This window comes from Rhynchophorus ferrugineus, unplaced genomic scaffold (assembly GCF_030347505.1).
Source record: "Rhynchophorus ferrugineus isolate W39M unplaced genomic scaffold, kcgeb_rfMv2 rfM1, whole genome shotgun sequence".
Classification (NCBI taxonomy): Eukaryota; Metazoa; Arthropoda; class Insecta; order Coleoptera; family Curculionidae; genus Rhynchophorus; species Rhynchophorus ferrugineus.
In genome coordinates, this window is record NW_027472580.1 from 16,687,742 (window position 1) to 16,708,806 (window position 21,065).

General features: G+C 30.1%; 1 protein-coding gene across 2 annotated transcripts in view; it reads left to right on the forward strand.

Annotated features, from left to right (window-relative positions):
• LOC143195503 (sodium-independent sulfate anion transporter) overlaps positions 1–20,387 on the forward strand; it is a 42,950-nt gene extending 22,563 nt beyond the window's left edge. For both annotated transcript variants that reach the window (XM_076402734.1, XM_076402742.1), the window contains exons 3-11: positions 10,771–10,962; positions 11,022–11,242; positions 16,238–16,388; positions 16,442–16,606; positions 16,665–16,826; positions 18,519–18,659; positions 18,715–18,860; positions 18,928–19,095; positions 19,987–20,387. In XM_076402734.1, coding sequence (XP_076258849.1) covers positions 10,771–10,962; positions 11,022–11,242; positions 16,238–16,388; positions 16,442–16,606; positions 16,665–16,826; positions 18,519–18,659; positions 18,715–18,860; positions 18,928–19,095; positions 19,987–20,229 — 1,589 coding nt within the window. In that variant the 3' untranslated portion in view covers positions 20,230–20,387. The remainder of the gene's footprint in view (positions 1–10,770; positions 10,963–11,021; positions 11,243–16,237; positions 16,389–16,441; positions 16,607–16,664; positions 16,827–18,518; positions 18,660–18,714; positions 18,861–18,927; positions 19,096–19,986) is intronic.
• Positions 20,388–21,065: the final 678 nt, after the last annotated feature.

Here is a 21,065-nt window from a genome sequence, read left to right on the forward strand (position 1 = left end):
CTTGAATATAATTAAAAAAAAGACACAAAATGTTTACAATATCTTATTTATTCTAATAGGTTTAAGTTCAAAACTTATTCATTTGTCCAACAATATATCAATGAGAATAAACATGCACATTGAATATAACTCTTAATAAAAATTCTTCACATTTTATTTATATATATTTTAAAGAAGACATGTTGAAAAGCTAATAATAACATATATGCTAATGATTGGTGATATTATAGGTAAATAAGTTAATGACTTGTTTAACAGCAGTTCAAACCGCAGGAAGTCGTTTTATATGTTATTAAAATATTGGTAAACAGTTAATAGTTGTTTATTATTAATAATTAATAATTAATTTTATAAATATTAGATAAATAGAGGTCCGAATGAAAGATATTATAGATCTGTATAGATAAAGTTTGAAAATGTTTATTAAAAGGATAAAAATGAATAATACATGAATATAGACAAGAGTTTAAACAATTTTAATACTAAGAAAACAAAGAAAATGTAATTCGTTACATCTAAATACTATAAAAAAGGGCCCACAAAGAAATATATATCAACAATATTTCTTGGAAAGATTTTAAATTAATGTAGTTCGTACAGACATGCTTTCTTGTGGTAAGTTTCTTGAAAATTTGAATAGAACAAGTAACATATTAAAATTCATTCACATCATAGAGGATTGAATGCTTTTTCTAACTTGCAAATAATGTTTAAAGAAACATCGACATTCCTCGATGACCAATGATTTACGCTCTCTTATTCATTCCAATAAGTCTAAGTTAAATATTGCTCCACAAAAGCAAAAATAGTTTGGCATTTATTGCGCGACACGATGAACGTAGTTTTGATAAAACTTGATTGATTTGTTGAAGAAAATATCATTGGGAATAAATAAGCTTGTTGAATGTGAACAACAAGAAGAAATAACGTAAAGCTGATAATATATGTTTCTGTCATGAATTATTTAAAACGTTATTAGATAAATACGAACAGGAATGAAATAATACATCTAGATAAGTAGAGTTTGAAAAAGTTTATTAAAAAGTTAAGAAAGAATAATACATGAATATAGACTAGAGGTTAAATAATTTTAATACTAAGAAAACAAAGAAAATGTAATTCGTTACAACTAAATACTACAAAAACGGGCCCACAAAGAATTATATATCAACAATATTTCTTGGAAAGATTTTAAATTAATGTAGTTCGTGCAGACATGCTTTCCTGTGGCAAGTTTCTTGAAAATTTGAATAGAACAAGTAACATATTAAAATTCATTCACATCATAGAGGATTGAATGCTTTTTCTAACTTGAAAATAATGTTTAAAGAAACAACGACATTCCTCGATGACCAATGATTTACGCTCTCTTATTCATTCGAATAGGTCTAAGTTAAATATTGTTCCACAAAAGGAAAAATGGTTCGGCATTTATTGCGCGACACGACGAATGTAGCTTTTGATAAAACTTGATTGATTTGTTGAAGAAAATATCATTGGGAATAAATATGCTTGTTGAGTGTGAACGACAAAAAGAAATAACCTAAGCTGATAATATATGTTTATATCATGAATTATTTAAAACGTTATTAGATAAATACGAATAAGAATGAAAGAAATAATACATCTAGATAAGTAGAGTTTGAAAAAGTTTATTAAAAATTTAAGAAAGAATAATACATGAATATAGACTAGAGGTTAAATAATTTTAATACTAAGAAAACAAAGAAAATGTAATTCGTTACAACTAAATACTACAATAACGGGCCCACAAAGAATTATATATCAACAATATTTCTTTGAAAGATTTTAAATTAATGTAGTTCGTGCAGACATGCTTTCCTGTGGCAAGTTTCTTGAAAATTTGAATAGAACAAGTAACATATTAAAATTCATTCACATCATAGAGGATTGAATGCTTTTTCTAACTTGAAAATAATGTTTAAAGAAACGTCGCCTTTCCTCGATGACTAATAATTTACGCTCTCTTATTCTTTCCAATAGGTCTAAGTTAAATATTGCCCCACAAAAGGAAAAATAGTTTGGCATTTATTGCGCGACACGACGAATGTAGCTTTTGATAAAACTTGATTGATTTGTTGAAGAAAATATCATTGGGAATAAATATGCTTGTTGAGTGTGAACGACAAAAAGAAATAACCCAAGCTGATAATATATATTTATATCATGAATTATTTAAAACTTTATTAGATAAAAACAAATAGGAATGAATGTTAAAATGTTATTAGATAAATACGAATAAGAATGAAAGAAATAATACATCCAGATAAGTAGAGTTTGAAAAAGTTTATTAAAAAGTTAAGAAAGAATAATACATAAATATAGACTAGAGGTTAAATAATTTTAATACTAACTAGAATAAGTATAACGTGATTCGTGTTAATTGAGTTTATAAAAACTAAGAAACGCACACAAAAACTAAATACTATCAAAAAAGGTACACAAATAATTATATAGAAAAAATATTTGTTGAAGAAATATTAAATTACTCTAGCGCATACTGCAGGAATGCTTTCCTGTGGCAAGATCCTTGAAAATAATCACTAAACAAGTAACGTATTAAAATATTTTTTGATTTATGCGAAATACTGTTCATCCTCATATTCTAAAAGCTTTCAATACTTTTTTTATTTTTAAACTTTAAGATATTTAGATTAGTTTCTGATGGTAAACAGCTCTTCCTATACATCATCTTATATCGATTTTTTATTTCACAAATCCAAGATGTAATCTATTAAAATTCTACAACTATAATTGAAGATGACCGATTAGGAATGAGGTATTATACCAGAATTACAAAAACTTAAAATTGACCCCTGGGGTCTGGGGTACCAACGGAATAGGATGGACACTGGTTTGCAAATAATGTTAAAAAACATCAACTTTCTTCGATGACCAAAATATTTAGATTTCTACATTACGCGTCTGAATGAACGTAGCTTTCACTAAAACTTAATTGATTAGTCGAAGAAAATATTGAAAATATGCCTGTTGAATGTGAACGACAAGAAGAAATAACCAAAACTTAATAATTTATGCTATGGATTATTTTTACAGATACTAGATAAATAGAGATAAGAATGAAAGAAATAATGCATCTAGATAAGTGGAGTTTAGAAAATGTTTACTAAAAAGATAAAAAAGAATAATACATTAATATAGACTAGAGGTTAAATAATTTAATACTAAGAAAATAATGATAATTGAGGATATAATAACAAAGAAACGCACACAAAAAACTAAATACCATCAAAGAGGGTACATAAAGAATTATATAGAAAAAATATTAAATTACTCTAGCGCATACTGCAGGAATGTTTTCCTGTGGCAAGATCCTTGAAAATAATCACTAAAACAAGTAACATATTAAAATGTTCTGTGATTTACGAGAAATACTATTCATCTTCACATCATAGAGGATTGAATGTTTCTTCTAATTTTTAAACTTTAATATATTCTAATCTGGTTTCTGAAGGTGAAACGTTCTTCCTATACATCACCGTATATCAATTTTCACCGACTTGTCAATTCGCATATCTAAGAGAAAATGAAACAAAACCCTACAGTCATAATGCAGATAACCGATCGGAGATGAAGTATTATAGCGGAGTTACAAAAACCTTAAATTAACTCCTGCTTGGGTACCAGAGGAAAACGATCGATGCTGGTTTTCAAATAATGTTAAAAAAAACGTCGACTTTCTTCGATGACCGAAATATTTACATTAGCTTATTCATTCCAATAGGTCTAAGTTAAATATCGCTCTACAAAAGGAAAAATAGTTTGGAATTTTTTCTGCGAGAGAAGGAACGTAGCTTTTGCTAAAACTTGATTGATTTCTCGAAGAAAATATCATTGGGAATAATTATGCTTGTTGAATGTGAGCGATAAGAAGAAAGGACCATAAGCTAATAATATGTGTTTATGACAGGAGACATTGTTATATAAAAACATGATTATGCAACGAATATATGACAGGAATCCGAATGAAAAAATCCGGCTGTTTCATTCAGTATAATCATTAACACCTTTTTTAAGTGACTGACAATTATATTATACCATAACATATGAAATAAACCAAGAAGCAAAAAATGTGATATGAAAAATATAACCAGATCTCGGATCATAAGGTTTTAAAGGCATTTTAAATTAAATATAAATTACAATTAAGCTGTCACTTGACGCTGTCGATGAACTTGACGAAAAAAGAAACTTGTCACTGAGAAAATTCACACAGTTGTTATTCACCATTCGTCTACTATACCGATTTCGATTTTAAATTGCCGCTGAAGTGGCATCCAGGCATACACTTCCGTGCCCTTTCCCAGAACGTATAGTGGTACCAACACAAACCATGGAACAACACACGTGGCTCACGTAAAAGGGTCTGATTGCGATTCCATGAGCGCGTTAGCGATTTGGTACGGCTGTGGGCTCGGAGTTCTTCTTCCAAGGCGGCGACTGCTCTACGCGTTTCGGCAACTTCTAGTTTAAGTTTGGATAGTTCCTCCTCTAACTGGGGCTCGGGCCTATTGAACATTGTTGTGAATTGATCACTCATGGGCTTCGAATCGACCCACTCGGTGACTCTATCAGCCACGGTCGCTAAAGCAGGCAAATCGGTGGTGTCCGGTTGTGCGGCGAGCGTGACCTGCACCAGCGGTTTCAACTGACTCATCCAGATGCTGCGTACGTCTTCGACTGCTGTTTCGTCGGCGAGACGCTGCAGGCGACGAAGGAACTGCGAAGGCGTGTAATCACCGATATCCTCCTGTTCGAGTTGCTGCTTCGTGAGTTTCCTCGGCGATTTAAGCAACGCTTCTTTCAGTTTCGCGAACGGGTCCTCTGATTCGGGCGGCGGGTTCAGCAATAAATCACGTATCTCGCCCAGGTATTGGATGTCGATTGATATTACCACATACTCGAACTTCTCAAGGCTCGTCTTAACGCCGGCATGATCCAATATCCAACCGACCTGCAGAAACCAAAGTTCGGGGTCCTCCGGAATGAATTTGGGTAACTTGACGATTGGTATACCGGTCTCCATGTCTGTGCTGTAGAAACAATCACAATTAACACTTTGAAGTTCACAGAAGGTAGTCCAAAAAAAAAATAGAGATAAACTAGGCACGGTTACCTTTAAAGCTTATTATGACTGCGGGATGGTCGAAAGGCGCACGTCTGTGACCTTCAGCGGTCGTACGGTTAAAGACCACAGCACCCTCGATTTAGTTCTCAGGTCAACAATCCGATGTTGCAACCCCGTGCGTCGGGGGTGGTCGCAGCGTTGCCACTGTCAGGGGCAGTGACGATGTTAAACTACGTCGAAAAAATTGTTTTTGTCCGAATATATGATGGACTATTTTCTGAGCAGGGAATATTGATTTTTCTTGTTCTACCGCGACGACATTATCAAAAATGTGGAAGGTCATCCAAATAGCACATCTGTCATAGATTAATATGTGAAATTAAGGCGAAGTGAAGTAATTAAGCACAATTAATAGTAGCAAACATAATTAGGCACTTTATTTTTTACAATGTTGATATTATATTAAAGTAATGTATTTACAGTCATTAAATAAATGATTGACTTTTAAAAACTTAGATCTATAAAGTAACTAATTAAAATAATTGACAAAATATTTAAAGAATAAATTATCATATGGTTACATATTTTATTGCATTAATTGTATAATATTTATCAGTGTTTTGAAATAGTTACTAAATTACTGTTAATAATTCATAATATCTTCTATTTATCCCAAGTAGACTTTTATCCCTATCTTTCACCAAAAACCTATATTGAAAAACAAAAACATAACAGGAATAGTTGATAAAAAAAAATTCTTTAACTGAATTTATAGAAAAATTGCATTGTTTTTACTTATTTATTCAGTTAATAGTCAATAAATCTATTTCAAATTAAGAACTCACCAATAAATGGGGAGATAAGTTCTACAAACTATTGTATAATTGTAAACATCAAATTTAACTGTTGATGCACAAATTAATGTATTTATTATCTGCAAAACTTGGTTAATGTTTTGTTAGGAAATATATTTACTAGAGAAATTTGAAATGGATTAGAAATTAATACCTCTAATACAATGATATACCTTGTCACCAAAACCATAACAATTACCACCAGCTCTAAAGCAAGGATAATTGCCCTTATCTGATTTAATATTACCAGGCATCAAATTTATAGAAATTCTTAAAATAGATATTGGTTTGATTATTGTTTATATTATGAATCTGAAAATGCTGCTTGCGAAAATCTAAATACCTTGTAAGAAGAAGACAGATGATTTTTGTTATTCTGGAACTTTTTAAATCTATGTTAGGATGACATTTTCACATAGGTCGTGTTTTTCTTTCAAATCTAAATATACCTTCCAACAAATTGGATATATTAATTTGTTGTCCCTACAAATATGTAAAATGAAACTTTATATGATAATACTTTCTTTAATCGTTAAATCGTGACTACCATAACCCTTTAATAATTCCAACATTACGGGAATAACTAATTAGCTAAATTAGCTAATAACGAATTCAAAATATTAAACACTACTGCACAAAAATAAATAAAAATATTTAATCAACTTACACTGACATTCTGAATTTCACGAGATTTAAAATTTCAAATAAAAGATCTGATTTTTCAACTTCCAACGATATGCTAAATAACGTTGAAGTGGTTGTTGCGGAGGCCAGGGGAAGTTGTGATAATATTCTGATAATCCTAAAAAAGACCGAATTTTGGCTGTATGTGCGGGCGCATTATCATCATTGGATATGATTGTTCATATTGTTTTGTCTATTTCTTGTAGCTTTAAACGTTAATTATCTTCTGTTAGCACCAAAATGCTTATGTAATAACAGATCTTAATTATGTTAACATTATCTTTGATGACTTAATCGTAACATCTGAATATGTATCAGTTAACAAAATACAAAACAATTGCAGATAGACCAATTTATTACGACTTCGGATGCGGAAACTGATACTGAATGATTGTGCTCACAATCACAACGTATTTGCATCAGAACAAAGATTTAGTAAACAGTTTCAAAACAGCATTGGATCGAATGCCATCTGACAGTCATAAATTTCGTCATCGGAGTTGATAAAAGGCCTGTCGTTGAGCGCGTAAGGCGGTTTCAGTCAGCGGTAATCGACGAAGAGGCTATTGTTATTGTCGGAAAAAAATTGCAATATAGCTGCATTATACTAAGATACGAAGTTCATAGGGGAACGATATCACCCGTGGATCTAACCTACTTCTCAAGGGGTCGATGGGTCCCAGGGTATGACCGTTTTGAGCTTTGTCTCCAGTTCTCCATTTTCTAACGAAAAATCTATCTGCTAAACGTCAAAACTATAGTACTTTCGTATATACTAAATATGAATAATTCGCATTATAGGCTTGCTAATTTTTTCACCTTTACTCTGCACAGCATGTATTTTTTCCTGTATCGTCTTCTGAACGCTGAAAGTAAAATAATTACTACTAGAAAAATACTAAATTAAAGCACATGAGAACGTAACTCAGAGTAGTATGTGGTATGACATTCATTTATAGTCAATCTAACCGTTATTATAGTTTCTAATGGATTCTTTACGAATTATTACCGAATTATAATGTCTACTTTAAAGGATTAATAGAACTGAGTGTTTAAAAAATGTTTAGGGAAATAAAATATAAAAGTTCTTTAATAAAATAATAAACTCAACCAATATAATGAATAAAAGTTTGCGGGTTAGTACCGTACAAACACAAAATGAGTTTGTCAAAAATTTTAAAAAAATGCATTTAATATTAACTGTGATCATTTCAATCAAGTTGACGATTATTTTTGTAAAGCAGGTGATTTCAAGAATTTTATAAATCTATAAAGTAACTAATTAAGATAATTGACAAAATATTTAAAAAATCAATTGTCATATGGTTACATATTTTATTACATTAATTGTATAATATTTATCCGTGGTTTCAAATATTTACCAAATTACTGTTAATAATTCACAATTTCTTCTATTTGAAAAATTGCAGAGTTCTTACTTATTTATTCCAGTTTTCAGTCTTTAAAACACTAGCTGTCATATTTTTCCTGTCAATAAATCTATTTATTTCAAATTATAATTTTACCTTATATTCGGGAATCTTGCCATAACAGATTTCATTTTCAATTTCAACTTTAATTTGTCTTCTGTGACGTTCATTAATCTACTACTTTAAACAATATCTCAAGAAGTTACCAATAAACGGGGAATTAACGTTCTATATAATATATTGTAGTTGCTAACGCTCCTTACAACATCAAATTTAACTCTTGATGCACAGATTAATGTATTTATTATTTGCAATGTTTGGTTAATGCACACATTGTGAAATGCAGTTACTAATTAAACCTGAATTGGATTGAAATTTAATACCTTTAACGCAATGATACATTTTGTCTCCAAAACTATAACAACTACTACCAACTTTCAAGTAAGAACAATTGCCTTTAGCCATTTTCAAATGATATACAAATTTAATAATAAGAAATTAATAATAGAATTGTGTGTTTAATAAATTTCTAGGAAAACAAAATATTAAAGTTCTTTAATAAATTGATAAGATCAATCCATATAACGAATAAAGTTTGCTAGTTAGTACCGTACAGACACAAAATGGGTCTGTCAAAAATGCGATATGTAAAATTTTAAAAAATACATTTAACATTAATTGTGGCTACTCCAATCAAGATAACGATTATTTTTGTAAAGTTGCTGAACAAACTTCAATTTTAAGTTGTCTTCTGTGGTGTTCGTTAAACTATTACTTTAAACTATATCTAAAGAAGTTACCAATAAATGGGGAATTAACGCTCTACATACTATTTTATAGTTGCTAACGCTTCTTCCAACATTAAATTTAACTCTTGATGCATAAATTAATGTATTTATTATTTGAAATGTTTAGTTAATGCTTTATTGGGACATACAGTTATTAATTAAACCTCAATTGGATTGAAATTTAATACCTTTAACGCAATGATACATTTTGTCTCCAAAAATATGACAACTACTATCAGCTCTCAAGTAAGAACAATTGCCTTCAGCTATTTTGAAATGATATAAAATTTTAACAATAAAAAATTATCAATAGAACTGTGTGTTTAAAATATTTCTAGGAAAATAAGCTATAAAAGTTTTTTAATAAAATGATGAGATAATAGTTTGCGGGTTAGTACCATACAGAAACAAAATGGGTCAAAATGGTCAAAAATGCCATATGTGGAATCTTAAAAAAATACATGTAACATTAACTGTGATTATTTCAATCAAGATAACGATTATTTTAGTAAAATAGATGATTGGTGGACAAATTTTAGTATTAGTTATTATTACATCCAGCGCTATTTTTAATTAAAGCTAATTAAATTCGTTCAGCAATGAATTGATGATGATTATTCAGCAATGTTTACTCCTTTACTTTTACCAGCATCAACACTATACTCGGCTAGTTAACAAATTCAAGAATTCAAGGATTCCTCAAGGTCCATTTTGGCCATTACTGGATGTAATAATAAAGACCTTTACTTAATAATGTATTTAATAGCCAAAAAGGTTCCATGATAAATTACAATCGTTAATAGAGATAAACCAAAGAATAAAAAAAAATTACAAACAAGCAAAAAATCTTGATATAGAAAAGTGTTGATAAATAGATAATTTATAAAGAGATTTAACAGCTTCGTAAATATCTAGAAGAATAGGTATCATATATACAACTGGTAGTTACACGTGTTGTATAAAAAAGCATCAGTTTTATGGAACCATTGATTAAACTAGTCACAAGAAAATAGTGATAGTTATAGTAACGGCATAGGCATTATCAAATGATAGGAATTAATTTCTGTATCCAATATTTTTATTAACACTTTCGATAATTTCACTGACAGGGATTTTTAATTTTTGTTTAATTTTTTAAGTTATTTTAAGTGATTACACGAGTAAACACGGTTTTGGACCTGATCAACTAAAAGCTGTTTTCAAGGCAAATCAAGGTGAATAAACCAAATCAGCAGTCTGTTTTAAAAAATTCGTTATTTTACTATTTTTAACAATTAACGGCCATTTCTTCAATTAAAATATATCAATCAGAAATCAACAGACGTTGAACTGAGTCTATTACACTGCTTTGGATCTGCTTGACGTATTAGAATTAGGATGTTTGCATATGACAGTTTGGGTACAAACAACTTGTTTATGTACACGAAAGCCGATCTTTAGGATTGAACGCTTTAACAAGTCCAAGTTTCATGTAAAGAGGTTGCAACATATATTTATATTGTGTCATTTGTATCTATGACATTCATCAAACAAAATTAGTAATCATCTACATGTTCTCTCCATAACTTTGGAGCAGAAAATGAAAAGTATACATTTTCGATCAAGTAACCGTACAAGTGGCCTTTATTCTGTACACGTTACACAACAATTTTAGTATATATAGGTAATAAATACACTATGACTTTGTAACGTTGCCTCTGCATTTTCATAACGTCTGAAAGCACAATAACAGTCGAAAAAAAATCTAGAACTAATCTTGAGACACAGATGTGATCTCAGGACATCAAATAATTTTAAGAATTGTTCTCATCTGCTGCAGTCCAAAAACTGACTCGAATTTATAAACTAGTGTTATTTTCATACAGATAAAAAATAATGTATTGACAATTGATTATTTTATACAGGTTTATATACGGCATTCATTGGATCCTTCACATATATTTTCTTTGGAACTGTAAAAGAAGTTTCTATTGGACCAACCAGTCTGATGGCGTTGCTTACCTTTTCATATGTAGTAGGAAAACCCGTCGAGTTTGTGATATTGCTGACTTTCATTGCTGGCTGCGTTGAATTAGCGATGGGTTTGTTTAATTTAGGTATGGTTTTACTAATTTAATAAATATCAGTAAATAATATTTGTTTAAATTATTTCAAGGTTTCCTGGTGGACTTCATTTCACCCTGTGTTACTAATGGTTTCACATCGGCAACTTCCATCATTATTATCAGCTCTCAATTGAAGAGTTTCCTGGGAGTCAGTATTAAGAGTCACGACACTTTTGGTACATGGAAGGAACTTTTCGGCAAAGTTACCGAAATTAAATTTGCCGATACCTTATTGGGAACGCTTTGTGTGATGTCACTGCTGGGTTTTAAGGTAAACTTACTATTACTTTCCACTAACATCTTCAAAAATTTAAAAAATATAAAGTTTTAGATTATACATTTTTGATTATTATAATCCACACGTTGATCAAACATTGCTTTTATAATATTATGACATACAAACCAGTCACCCCTTAGTTTAAATGCATTAAGGACACTGAGGGGTTAAAGATAATTCTTTAAATACGATTATTCAATATAGAGAACAGCTAAGGACAGTTCCTTTGTTTCAAGAGATAAAATGACGTTTAATAAATATTTCTGTAAAACAATCAGAATCATTTATTCATGTTTTAGGATTTTTTGGATGTTTTAGATTTATATTGGAGAGCATTACACATTGGAGACCATTTTTGCTTTTAGTTCTTCTTCCTTTCGTTTCTGTCTTTCCATCTTACATTTCCATATCAAGTCATTTTGATATGAGTATCTCTCTATTTATTTTCTTCTGTTACGGTCTATGTACATTTTTCTTTCAAAATTCTACTGATCTCTAACTTACATTCAATCACCAAATTGTTAATTTTTAATCTGTCAAGCAACTGTACCATCTGGCAATTTCTTCTTCAGTGTGTCTGGATTGTATATACAATGATAGAGAGAAAGACATTATACAATGTCACCACTTTCTGCCATTTTATCTACAGTATATCTTTTTCCAGGCCTGCTTCGATAGTTCGAAGAGTAAATGGCATAAAATACAAAATACATTTAATTTATATTTACCGAGTGACGATTTGAAATAGTTCTCCTTCAAGCGACTGCATATTCCTGAGTTTCTGAGACACTTCCCAGATTAAGAAGAGAACACAATATTAAAAAAGCTACTCACTTTTTTCATACGTTTTATATTTTTATTTCTGAATAGAGTTAACATCAAAGTGATCTTGGTTCATCGCCCGCTTGGCATGTGGACAGTTTCTTTTTGGTAAATCTTGCATTAAATTGTTTTTCAGATTTTGAGTGATTTTAATTACAGTGCCTATTATACTAATATTCACTGTAGCTAAAAGCGCTAAAGCTAGAACCTCTCTAATATATTTCTCTTATCTCCTCTCTTTATCTATATCTCTCTTTATACCTCTCTAACGTATTCCTGTTCGAACTCCTGTTCGAACTAAATGATTAGAGACGCAAACTCTTTCTGACTTTGACTATCTATTGGTATTCGGATTTTCAATCAGAGTACTCACAAATTTTAAGCAGCATTTTAAATGTCAAGCAAAGTGCTAAAACAAATATTACCAGTTTTTAACTTCTTATTATAATTACCAATATTTTGAAGAATTTTGCAGATATTTGGCAACCAGAATTACATGTTCGTGCGCGTTATGCAGCATTGTATCCTTTTTTAACTTGAACAAAATGAGACGAAATAAAACGGTCTAATTTTGAAACAATTTTAACTAATAATAGGCAATAAATACGACGTCGTGATCACATGGGTCCATTGGTATTTTCTACGGACCATATAGCACAGCATGCAAAACAAATTATTGTTTATAAATAGTAGAGCCCTAAATATTAAGGGAAGGTGAATAGCTCTCGAACCAGTGCAGAGATGGCGCTCGAATCAGCAAAATCAACAGTTCGTTTCAAATTATTCCCTTAAGTTGCTTCTTAATAACATTTTTAAATGTTTTTTATTTAGACTGAATAAGTCTTGCATAGATTAATCCCCAAATAAATTAATCCGAAGTAGATAGTAGATAACAATTTATGGGGTCATACGCACAAAACACAGGAATTGATAGTGTATCTCCCATGTATAAGCTGTGAACAACTTTAGCATTAATTTGCCAACAGAGGGGCGACTGACAATTTGAATCGTGGGAAATTCAAAATATTTTATTAATAAAAATGCAATATAAGCTTAAAAATACATTTTATTTAAATAAGTGTAAAATTTACAGTACAATTATGTCAAAGGAAAAGTCTTCATTTTAAGTCTTCTTTTGTTTCATTTTTGCATTTTGCAATTTTGTTCGCTTTTGTCATCCCCAAAACAAACAACATATACTATTATCTTTCTAATTATGTCTCGTTCAGAATGCTCAACACAGTTGATCGTTTAGAAAAATACAGGCATTTGGTGATTTAAGATATTGGACAAATGCTTGTTAAATTTTGTGCATAATCTGGAAATTCTATGGAACAGTCAAGATATCATTTACCAACTAAGTAAAAAAAGCATCTGGCTTTGTCAAATTACATCTATCATACTGCCGGGCTTTAACAACTTCACTGTTCAACTCACATTTCCTAACATATTTGGATCAATGTTTTCTTTCTTCTATGCCATAGCTAAAATGGAGGCTTGTTATATTTTACAAATCAGTTACATATAATTAATATTAAAAAAAACTTATAATGTAAATAACAATTGGAAAGCATATCCCTGTTAAGCAATGCTCTTCTACATTTCGGTTTGTAGTTATCCTGTGTAAAATGTACATTACAAACCCTTTTGCTCTAATTTAAGACCTCATAAGAGATTTCCATCAGTTTTTCATTATTTATTGGTAAAATCCATTTCTGACATAGAGCAGGATCCCTAGGAAAGTTAGGTATTCTATTTGAAATTGTACTACATCCAAGGACGCAACACTTGAGATGTCTTAATATTTAAACAAATCATTTTAACTAAAAAAGAACCATAAAAACACAGTTAACAAAATAAGAATATTTAACACGTAAGTTCATAAGTTCTTTGACTTTGCTTTGTCAACAATGAAAGAGACACATTCAACACAAGTTTTGTCAAAAAAAATTAAACCGAAATTCTTTGTATATAAATCAAATTATTTCTATAGGAAGCATAGAATTACCAAAAAAGTCCAAAATATCCAGTAAATTTTTCATTATTTCCAGTAAATATAAACATACGTACATTACACCTCCTTATTGTTTAGAATAGGTTTGTAAAAGCAGAAAGTGTCAAATTTCAGCTTTGCTACCAAATTTATACCTCGAGCCACCTGGTGCCAAATTAATATACTAAAACACTGTATGGCAAGCGCCTATTTAAGATACCCTTCTAAATTCACAATATTTTGTGGCCGTACATCCCTTGAAGATGACGGATGTGTGTGTGTGTGTGTCTTCTGGCCATTCTTCATGTCTTAAGAAACAAAAAACATTTGTGCGGGCAAAGATATCAGTGAGAGAAAGGAGCTAACTATTGGTAGATAGTATGCTTATGGTTATATTCCTAAAGAACTTTCAGACATCTTAGCAGTTCTGAATCAAGTGTCTTCACATGTTTGACAAATTGTTATCACCCTAAGTGATTAAAAATGCCATGTGGAACATGTATTACGAGCTACTAATGAAACGACATATTCTTCTAACAGACTATCCCAAAGTTATCTTGCATGACAATTATGGTTGTCCAAATCAAACCAAACTAGCATCGTTCTTATGACTCATTATCCGTATTGACAGAGAGATGGGGAAAACTTGTAAAAATATGGAAAATACTTTGATTAATATATATATATATATATATATATATATATATATATATATATATATATATATATATATATATATATATATATATTGTACCAATACAATTATTTTTTTCAACAAATGCCTTTTTCAAGTAAAAAAAATATTTATGATACATGTAAGCGCATGAATAATTGTAGCTTTACCTTCGTACCATTCAAAAATTAATTAATATTTTCTCAAACAATATTTTTTATTAGTTAAATCAGTAAATTTCCAAGAGATATAAATTATTATGGACTTCTGAATAGATATACAATTAAACCCTAATATCTCCAGTTGTAAACCGTTAATATTTTTACAACGTTGAAAAACATTGCATATAAATACGTAGATATTGTTTTATGTTGTTCAAATACCGTAATAATTCTTTTGTTGAAACATTCAAGTAGTTTTGTACAATTGGACAGTTAGATTTTTATTTAAGGATATATTTGTTGAGATGACTTACTGAATATTTCGATTGTTAAAAATAAATATAGCCAGACGGTTTACTATAGAATATTTACAATTTATAATATTATAAGACGTAGAGTATTAGTCGATTTAAAAGTTTTACCATAGTAAGAGACGGCTTGGTGGCGCAGTGGTAAAGGCAACAGGACGGTCCTCCTACTATAATATTTGTGATTGCTCTAGGCAATAGTGTAAAATCCGACAGAGACTTACTAGATATAGACTTACATAATATATATATATATATATATATATATATATATATATATATATATATATATATATATATATATATATATATATATATATATATATATATTATAATATTGATTCATAATAAGATAATATGATAATTTGTCGCAAGTTGAAGTTTTGTAATATTATTTCATGTCAATATCTGATACTGATATTCTTGAACTTTTTCTAATGAATTGCAAATGCGGCATATGTTCTAATTCAGATGTTATCCAACTTGTATGGCTTTACCTAACAGGCTGATATTTTGCATAAATATGAGCTCTTTCTGTGTTATAAGTTATTGTGATTATTAGTATTATCTTTATTATTAAGGTAGTGGACCATCATCTATTGGTCAACAGTTGAGTTAAAGATTTGAAATAAAAATGATAGCTCAAAATTTTTAAGTAGAACAAGAAGTTATGGAGTGGTGTGAAGCTGGATCTTCAGCTCCAAAGAGATTTCGTGTTTAGAAATGGACGAAAAACGTTTTTTCGGATGTGAAACAACAATTTTTCCAAAAATTTCTCCAAAGTGGCAAAACAATACACCCAGATTATTGTTGTAACATCTTGGACTAATTGAATCCAAGATTATACGAAAAAAAAAAACACATGATAAACAGATCTGCCTAAAATTTCAATAGAAGACAATTAAATTACAAATTATTTAAATATTAAACTTATTAACTGGAGTTATATCCCTTTGATTTATTCTTGTTACACTTTTCGTTTTATAACAATTTATTATTAACTATATTAATAACCATAGAGTTTATTTTCAGCAACTGAATCAAGTTCAAGCTAAGACGAAGACTTCGAAGAAAACCTTATGGTTATTATCGATATCGAAGAACGCCATTGTCGTACTTCTGTGTTCCGTAATTTCCTATATTTGGTACAGTATCGCCGGCGGTACCCCATTTAAATTGACAGGTATTTCAAAGAAGTAAATAGTAAATTTTAAAAATTAACATTTTAAATATTAGGTGTGGTACCAAGTGGCTTGCCATCAATAAGCTTTCCTCCTCTATATGCTACAGTGAATAACCAAACGGTAAATGTACTCGAAATGGTTAAAGATCTTGGATCTGGGATGATCCTCATACCAGTCGTGGCTGTACTAGCTAACGTAGCTATAGCAAAAGCGTATAGTAAGCGACACTATAACGTCACAATTATAACAGTTATGCTAATTTTGCAATATTCAAGGTTCTGATACCGTGGTTGACGCTTCCCAGGAAATGATCTCCCTAGGAATGGCCAACATTTGCGGATCTTTTGTGAAAGCCATGCCCAGTTGTGGCGCCTTCACCAGATCGTCCGTGGCTAGTAGTAGTGGAGTTGTAACTCCGTTACAAGGATTTTACTCAGGTGGGAACTGCAATAACATTATATTGCTCATTTTTTTGTAATTTAAGGCTAAATATTGTTCATTCAAATAGGCGTTCATCTTCATCTTTCGAATAATCTAATATTTTACTTTTTTATCAGAAGCGTTGATCAATTTTAAAAATAAAAATAAAAATAATTTTAAAAGATATTAAAAAAAATTAAAATTGGAAGAAGCATTGATCAATTTTAAAAATAAAAATAAAAATAATTTTAAAAGATATAAAAAAAACTAAAATTGAATAAACTTACATTATTTTTATTATTTTGTCTAGTTTATTTTTGAGTCTAGTTTATTTTATTAAAACTGAAACTCCAACAGAATTAAATTTATTTTTATAAGACAAAGGAATTGAACTTTTTTATTGGTTTTCAAATTTTCTCTTTTTCTTTACTGTTGTTATTTTTAAATATATTTAAAATATATTTTAAAAGGTACTTAATTTTAGTGTATTTAGTTATTTAGTTTTAAAGGAGTATTTAAAATATCTATATATATTTCGATTTTCGTCTGATATATCGATATTATTTAAAAAATATGAATATCGAAATATCGATATTTTTCTCGCCGGTCGAAACCCCTACTTAAGCAGGTAAGGGCGCGGCGCTAGCTTCTTGAAGTTAGTCAATATGGCCAAAGTCCTCTGATTTTTGATCTTATCTCCCAATCAGTTCAATTTGATTAGAATGTTTTCCCAGTAATAAGAACTACTGCAGTTTGAAGTTCATAAGTCCTCAAGCCTATATTGAGACACCATTATATCTATAAACACAAACAATTTGGTGTGTTTTATGAGTTGATGGAATCAATCAATCGCTTGGATAGGAACTGGGGTTCAGCGAATAATCAATTTTGAGGTCACACCATTATTAAAGATGCAGTGAGGCCATAGAACTTAAGGCCATCAACTATAAATGTGTGCTGGAAACTCCCATGACCAGAAGTTGTTTTAATATTTTACAAGTTATGCATTAAATACATGAAGAAGGTTTAGAAGATCTTCAATCAACAGATGTTGAAGAAGTTTTAGTCGCTAATGACAATGAACTCATAAAAGAGGAACTCGTTGAAATTTTGGAAACATTTCAAATAATGAATCAGATGATGATGATGATACTTCTCAAAACATTCGCTGGAAAATCAACTACGTCTTTAAGTTTAGAGGAAATAAATAAGATATTGTCATCTGCTCATCAACTGCGGGATTTGGTTTTGGACCTGAATCCTTCACTGAAACGATGTATAAAGTTTAATAATGGTCTAGAAGTTTTACTAAACCCATGTAAAAAAGCGCATAAAGTCTTTTTCAAAAAATAAACTTTGCTTTGTTATATTTGTATTTTATATGTACATATAGCTTTTATGACTTGAGTACTATAGACGTTTTGTTTTTTATATTTTAATAACTAAAATATAAGTGAAAATAAAATGTATATTTAGGTACATATGTACATAGACTTTTCTTCATTAATGAATAGACAAATAAATTCAACTGTAAATCCGCGGTTTCACCATTATATTTTTATTAAAATTGGAAGAGAGAATACAAGACTTGAAGAATTGCAACTATTTTAAAAGCAAATTATGCCTCAACATCTTATTAATAAATAAACATTAATTTTAAATCTATTAAGATGGATCAAAAATAATTATAAATAATAATAAAATTTCAGGATCTGTGATAATCTTAGCACTCAGTTTTCTGGCTCCCTATTTCTTTTATATCCCAAAGGCAACTTTAGCGGCAGTTCTAATAGTAGCAGCCAGCAGTTTGATTGACTATAACATTCTTAAGATATTATGGAGGTGCAACAGTAAGTCCAAACATATATATTATCACGTTAATTTAACATCCAATATGTTTTCTAGAAATTGACTTTTTCATCACATTCCTAACGTTCCTCGTTGGGGTACTGATTGGAGTGGAGATGAGCATAGTCGTTGGTGCTATATTTAATGCTCTCGTCTTGCTGAAGAGGTGGTCGCGACCAGAAATACTTGTTGAAACACGATCGGTAATATTATTTCAAATAAATATTGTGATATTTTTTTATTAACCGGACGTTTTACTTGTTGTTTTAGACTAATCAGAAATGGAATTACATATATATCAGACCGGAACTTGGGTTATTCTATCCTGCGGCTGATTATGTAACGGAAACTGTTAAAAAAGCTCATAACAGAAATCCAGAAGCAGCCATTGTTCTGGATTGTTCGCAAATATTACAGATAGATTACTCTACCGCCAAAGTAAGTTATCCTGTATTATTGTGTTATATATCAGGCATACCGGAAGGTCATTAAAGGTTTTTCTAACAGGTGTTGCTAGGCTAAAAAAAAGTACGCAATGTTATGATTTGACACATATGTCATTTTATTATATTGACATCAAGTTTCAAAGCCATACATGTTATATTTTGCGAAAGTAACACCGCCAAAGATTTATACCTCTTCAAAAACGTTAAACTTCGTGCCTAAATGCAAGTATTTGCGGCACGTATTACTTTTATTATTTGATTATTATCGTCTTACTTTTCTTATTGATCAAAAGTGGTGAGTTAGATGTGTAAGACAAAGAACGTTGTGGTAAGCCGAAAAAGATTGTTGAAAGAAGAATAGAAGGATGAGAAACTGCAACAGTTATTGGATGAAGATCCAACTTAAACTCAAAAACGATTGGCAGATGCGTTAAATGTGACCATAAGCGCAAAAAATAATGATTGTCACCTGGCGACGCCGGCCGATGGACTACAAGGTCAAATCGTTTTGAATGCAAGACAATGCTCTGTGTTTGATAGAATCAGACTGGCGTAGTGTATTTCAAACTGTTGAAAGCAGGTGAAACAGTTAATAATGATCGCTATCGACAACAAATGATCAATTTGAACCATTCATTCGACACTTTTAAGCTTTCCGTGGTCAGCGTCTGTTTACACTGAATAACTCATTGATACTAAATGGATAATGAATGGAATTTAACAGTTAAGTTGTTTAAGAGAGATTTATATTGATACTTCGCATTTTCACCTATAGTTATCGCTGATCAAAATACATTCAAATATTATACCTATAATCAATAATATCAATAAAAAATTACAACTTTGGAAGGAATCATATTTCATAGAATTTATTACTTTCTAGAGTATCGAGATGCTTGCCAAGACTTACAAGGAAAAGAAGATCGATTTTGCATTGTTGAATCTTAATGCTAAAGCCCTGAAGCGATTGAACTCTGTGATGGACACTAAGAACCTGGCACTATGTGATAACATCGACAACATCTACAATACCATTCTCAATATACAAATAACTAACAGTCCGGATGAAATACCGCTGTTACGGATAGAAGCAGACTCATCTTCTGATAAGAAGACGGTTATATGAAGAACATCACTGTGTGATCCAAGATAATTAATTTCAATTATGATATTATGAATTGGACCGATTATTAACTAATTATAACATTTATAATAGTGATAATTTGTTATAGTGGATTAATGTTCCTATATAATATGATAATAAATATTTTTCCTTTTTCATAACTATTTCTTTGTCCCAATTATACTTAGTATTTATTAATTATTGACAATATAAATTAGCATAAATCAGAGAATATATTCAGCAAAATATATAAAGACCATTTATGTCAGTCAAAAACAAAAATAAGTCAAGCAACTATATCGATATAGCAATAATTCTACAACAGGGAGATGCAAAGCCAAAAAAATCTTTAAACTGAAATGCGAAAGAAGCCTTATATGTTTCGGGATGTTGTCTTTCGAAAAATGAATTCTCGAGGTATTGTTGAAAGAATTCATGTCATTTCTTTGCCAATGACGTTGCTTTTATATTGTCATAATATTTGATTGTTTTTTTCGAAATATTCTCGTGTTTTTTGTAACTTATTGTTCCTGATTTCGACTTAATTTTAATAAATAATCTACTATCATGAAATGGCAGATTAAAATATATACAACCATCTATACAATATAGTCTGTTGAAAGCTGTTTTGTACATACGACATTTAAATTTCTGACATCGAAATGTCGCAATGTTGCCGCACCAACTATGAGTTTTAGTTCAGTTTGGCTTTGATATAACAAAATTCTAATCTAAATAAAATAATTAAACTAAAATGTTATCAATTATAATTTATTTCAACATTATAGTATATTTCAAAAATACAGTTAATTATACAGCCACAATAGTTTATAGGCTAG